General features: G+C 56.2%; 1 protein-coding gene across 2 annotated transcripts in view; it reads left to right on the plus strand.

Moving 5' to 3' along the window:
• The first annotated feature begins 2633 nt into the window (after nucleotides 1–2633).
• shisa7b (shisa family member 7) overlaps nucleotides 2634–5311 on the plus strand; it is an 11068-nt gene continuing 8390 nt past the window's right edge. For both annotated transcript variants that reach the window (XM_086171672.1, XM_086171673.1), the window contains exons 1-4: nucleotides 2634–3620; nucleotides 4395–4637; nucleotides 4814–4930; nucleotides 5049–5194. In XM_086171672.1, the coding sequence (XP_086027798.1) occupies nucleotides 3253–3620; nucleotides 4395–4637; nucleotides 4814–4930; nucleotides 5049–5194 (874 nt within the window). In that variant the 5' untranslated portion in view covers nucleotides 2634–3252. The remainder of the gene's footprint in view (nucleotides 3621–4394; nucleotides 4638–4813; nucleotides 4931–5048; nucleotides 5195–5311) is intronic.

Here is a 5311-nt window from a genome sequence, read left to right on the forward strand (position 1 = left end):
GTAAATATTTAATCCGCGGCTGAATGAAATGTCCCGACGTCCATTCCTCGTCGTCCCAGCGCGAAGAAAAATAGGCCCGCGTTTATTTATTTTTGTTACTATTTTTATTGGCCGCCCGCCTGGAAAGCCAGTGAAAGCGGAGCCTCTTAATTACAACATCTGAGGACGCGGGTCCAACGGGGCCCAGGGGGGAGGAGAGGCCGCCGCGCAGCCCGGTTGTCAGCCCAGGGATGTTTAGGCTGCTCTGATTCAGGAAATGTACGACTCAGAACATCCTCTTCTCCTCCACTTACGTTGGTCGCGCCCCCGTTTTAAAGCTTCTCGTGTTTTTTTTTTTTTCTTCCCTCCCTCCTCCCCGGAGTGAAATCCAAGCCTCTGAGTTCTTGGATGTTTCGTCTCCGTGGAGACCGAGCGCCGATTCTTCTTAACCTCCGCGCTGCGGATGCAGGGAATTAGTCCCGTCCCATTTTTTTTTTTTTTCTTGGATTGAGAGTGTCAGTTTGAAAGTTGGCGGCGGGGAGGAGGGGGGGGTTAATTAATTTAAAAAAATACATGGAAAACCCTTGAGCGTCGAGATGACTGTAAGAACCGACGCTGTCAGACGTCAGCGAGAAAACCTGTTTAACTCGGGATTGCAAAACGGAAAAGTTCATCAGGAAGGCAACGCAAGCTGGCTTGGTCTCCATGGCAACAGGACTATAGTTAGTATAGCCCTTCACGTTCACGGGAATCGGCAGTGACAGAAACACTTCAGGCTGCGGAACCTCAGTCAGAACATTTGATTATAATGTTCTGGGGGTGGAGGAGGTAGAGGGGGAGGTGCGGTGGTCAGTGTTCTGGCCTCCCCAGCAAGAAGGTTCATCTCTGGAGCTCCTCCAGGTTCTCCCACTTCAGCCCAAAAACAGCAGGTTCGTCGAAGTCCATAAAGTTGGACGTCTGTGATTGACAGCCGACTCGTCGAGGTCAAACCCATGTGTGTGTGTGTGTTGCGGCGATCTGGCTTCAGGGAGAAACGGAGGTCCAAAGCAACGCAGCAGGTTTAATCTGGCAATGGTGTCGCCCGGGGCAACAAGGATGCCATTTACCCTCCAAGCCTGCATGTGTGTGTGTGTGTGTGTGTGTGTGTGTGCAGTATGCTACCCAGCCTTTTGTCTGTTCCTTATCAGCCAAGTCATATGAGAGGCCATGGTTTCAAAGTCGGGGGTGGGATTGAGTTTGGGGGCTCGGAGCAGTTTCAGCAGACATTGTTTGCTGCCCGGGGGACGTCCTGGAGACGGAGGAGCCCGAAGACGTCCCAGATATATACAAAAAAAAAAAAAATAGCTTGAAAACAGAAAGCACAAGCTTAAATAGGACTTGAAATGTGCTTCTAACAGGACGGCCTCGTGTAAGCGGCACATTAGGAATAAGATGATGTGTTTCATTGCAGGAAAGCTTTCGTAAACACTGTTTCTCACCGGCCCTCCTCTCTTTGCCTGTATTTCAGTGTGAAAACCGCTCGAGCGGAATTGTGAAGACGAGGAAGGAGAAGCTCCTCGGGCGAGGGGATTCCACCGCCGCCGCCTGGAACAAGGTGCCAAACTGACCGTGTCAAGACAGAAGCAAAAAAAAAAAAACACAAAACAAACCTCCATCAACTTCCACAGCTGTGTCCTTCAGTTGGTCGGAGCTCGCCACGCTGCTGCTAACCCCGTCTCCCTGGCGATCAGTGCATTATTGGTTCAAAGTGCTTTAAACACCTGCCCCTCTGAGGAGGAGGAGGAGGAGGAGGAGGAGGAGGCGCTCGCTCCGAGGCCGCGGCCAACACGCCATGCCGCCGCCGCCGCCGCCGCTGCTACTATCACAGTCTCAAACGCTCTGAGATCAACTGTCACTTCAGGCTGCGCTGTGAAACACTGCTGACACTTTGAGAGACAGACAGAGAGTGAGAACGAGAGGGACGCCTCTTCTGTTTCTTCCACGTGCGGCAGCCCGTACCTTTCCCACCAATCCCAGCCATTCTTCCTACTGAAACATGCAATTTGAACCCTCTCACTGTACCTCCGCGTCTGCGGGACGGAGCGTGTAGACGAAAAAGAACCAAGCCATACCGAACACCAGCCATACGGATTTCCTGCCGGCGCCATTCGGGGTCACCGAACCCGTCCAGAGTCTCCGCTTCCTTTCCCCCCTGTGCTGAACCCGTGGCCGCCCTCGTCGTGCCCCGTGTTCCCCAGCGTTGACGGATGAATCCGGATGTTTTCATGTCTGTTCTGTGGGCAGAGCCGCGCCGCCCCGCTAGAACCGGGCCCAAGCCCGCCCTCGTCCTCTTCTGCTGGGCCAAATTGAACTCCGAGCAGAGACACTCACGCGAGGGCACCAAGAGCACGTAGAGCTGCGCCGCCGCCACGCCCCCTACTGTTCACCACTTTAAAATGCCTTTAAACGCTCATTAACGACCCACTGCTCCAATCTGTCGCCGAGCAGCGAGCGAAACCCTCCTTTTCCTGCTTCCGTCGAAAACCAAAACCTTCAAGCATCTCGTCCTTTAGCGATTCTCTGGGTGCCGAGCGCCAACGCCACGCCGGAGGAGCGACGTCCCCCACGTGGCGCCGGATCCGCGCAGACTTCCTGTCGGCTCCTCCGGACGAAACAAAAATAAAGACTTTTTTTTTTTTTTTTTTTTAGATTTCTCTTCCATACGGGATCTACAAAGTGCCAAAGTCACACGACGGGGGGAAAAAACCGGTACGGCTCATCGAATTAACAAAAAACAAAAAACAAAGAGAAAGTTTACATAGAGATGTTTACAGACGGCGTATTCCATTCTGGCTCCGCGCGTGCATTGTAAAAAAAAAAATTGTGCCATAAACGACGAAGAAAAAAAACAAAACAAACCCACAGCTCTTCGGTGGACGTTAAGTTAAGAGTTTACAGATTTCTCACCTTTTGTTTACAGAAAAATCTAAAAAAAAAAAAAAAAGTAACAGAAGTACTGCCTGTTTTCCAACATTCGGGCCAACAGACTGTAACGCGTGACTTTGTCGGCCGATAAACCAAAAGTAAATCGGCGAGCCTCGGGGGCCGGAGGACCGGCGGCTTCGCGCTCTGCAAGGGCCTCGATGTTTACACAAACCGCCAGGAGGAAGGCGGCGTTTCCCCGCGTCACTGCATCCTCTGGATTTTTATAAATCTGTCCTCGGACCAGGACGCCGGTCCTTCTCCCTCCATGTTCTTTTTTAGCGGAGAACTTGAGAACTTTGTGATCCGACAATGAGACCGACGACCTCCGGAGGGATGTTCTGCCTCTCCCTCGTCCTCCTGCTCTCCTCCGGCCTCGCCGTCTCCACGGTAACCATCACCACAGAGCGGCGCGCCGTCGACGGCAAAACCGGCGCCACCTTGCTCCTGCTCACCGGCTACAAGCCGCCGCCGCCGCCGCCCGGCGGGCCCAGAGCTGCGCCCAAGGCGGCCGAGGTGGAGGACGGCGAGGAGGCGCCCGTGTTGGGCGAGCTCCCGCCCAAGCCCCTCCCTCAGACCATGCTGCCCAGGAACATGACGGCCGAGGCCCTGAAGCCGCCGCTGGGCGCCGCGCAGGTGGCTCCGCCTCCCAGGCAGCTGGTGGACGTGGACGTGTGCAGGTAAGCGTTCCCGGTCGCGTGCGGCGCCCCACGGTGGCCGCGGGTGGATCTGCGGGTGCGGGACGTCGTGGGTTTGAATCGCAAGAAACATAACAAGCGGCTGTGATTGTTCATTTATATACTTGTATATATTTCGACATCATTTGTGTTTTCATGACCGCCGAGCCGCCGTGCGTCTCCCGTGTAGGACGACGGTCACACCGGATGCCGTAACGTGATTCTTCCTCCTCCCGCGGCTCTCATCTCCATCTCGCCCCGAGCTTATATTTTGCACTGAGAGGCGTCCGGCTGTTGCCTAGCAACACCTAATCAGCTCTGAATCAGCCGTGTTGGCGAGGCGCGCGCTCGCCGCTGCCAGCAGAGGCTGCAGTTGGCGGCGGCGTCCGTCTCCGCGCCGCGCACGGGCGCTCCTCACGGGGCCCCGTTTCGCTGTTTACCGAAGGTCCGAATGGAAAAAAAAAAAACCAAGGAGCCCCTGCGGCCTCTCGTCCTCCGTCCACCAGCGATGACGGACCCCTTCTCTGACTCCGCCGCCCCCGTCCGGTGGACCCGGGGAGCCTCAGACCCGAGCCGGGAGAAAAACTCCTCGGAAATGATGTGAATCACCCAAACCGGCCTCGGTTTGTCCGAACACACTCACCTCCCTCCTCTCGGCCCTTCAGAAGGTCCGAACGACGGTCCGCGGAGATGGCACCGCTCGGTTTAAGTTTGGACCGCTGCGAAGATGTCCTCATCGCGGTTTCCATAGAAACGCCGTCTCGCTCTCTCCGACAGGGGCTACTTCGATGTGATGGGCCACTTCGACAGCACCTTCAACTGCTCCAAAGGCAGCTACATTTACTGCTGCGGCACCTGTCACTACCGCTTCTGCTGCGAGCACCAGCGCAACCGGCTGGACCAGGACTCCTGCACCAACTACAAGTCCCCGGACTGGGCCAACACGCAGGTGCCCGTCACGCCGGCCGCCGGGAACAAGCCCGACCCGGACTTCGAGACGCTCCAGCAGCACAACAGCAGGTCAGAGCGCCGAGGCCCATTCTCTCTATTGATATGTGTCATCGCACTCGAACATGGAGGCCGGGGCGGCGGAAAAGGCAGTTTTTTCCAAATATAATTGAAGCGCACTGCTAAATAAAAAAATGTAAACATCCATTTCCTGTTTGTGTTGACCGCCGTGTCTCCCCCGGGCGCAGCACTGCCTACGTGATCGGCGGGGTGATCTCCTTCACCCTGGTGGTGGCCGTCGGGGTGAGGATCGCCTTCAGCAAGGTGGCCCGGCGACCTCGCAACCGCGACGTCAACATGCCCAGGTGAGGCGGCGTTTCACGTAAAATCTCCCGAATCTCAGTCGGGGACGGACACGCAGCCTCGGCTTCTGCCGGATGTGCTCCCGTCTCTCCTCTGACCTTCTGCCCTCTGCTGCGTCAGGTCGCTGGTGGATATCCTGCGTCACCAGTCCAGCCCCGTTCAGCCGGGCGAGAGGAACAACAGCGCGGCGCTGGGCGCCACCGCCCTGGACGGACGCACGTCCAAGAACCTCTACACCCCCGTCCTGCAGAGCAAAGACAACCGCAGTAAGTGTTCAGGCGGAGGTGGCCGTCCGGCCTCCGGCTCGGCGTCAGCTTTATCATCACGCTTCAGGTGGAAAACATTTGTGGAGCCTGAATGGTTGCCAGATGCTGCTTTTACAG

Source organism: Fistularia commersonii, chromosome 24 (genome assembly GCF_037954325.1).
Source record: "Fistularia commersonii isolate RoL2024-O1a breed Wild chromosome 24, RoL_Fcom_v1.0, whole genome shotgun sequence".
Lineage (NCBI taxonomy): Eukaryota > Metazoa > Chordata > Actinopteri > Syngnathiformes > Fistulariidae > Fistularia > Fistularia commersonii.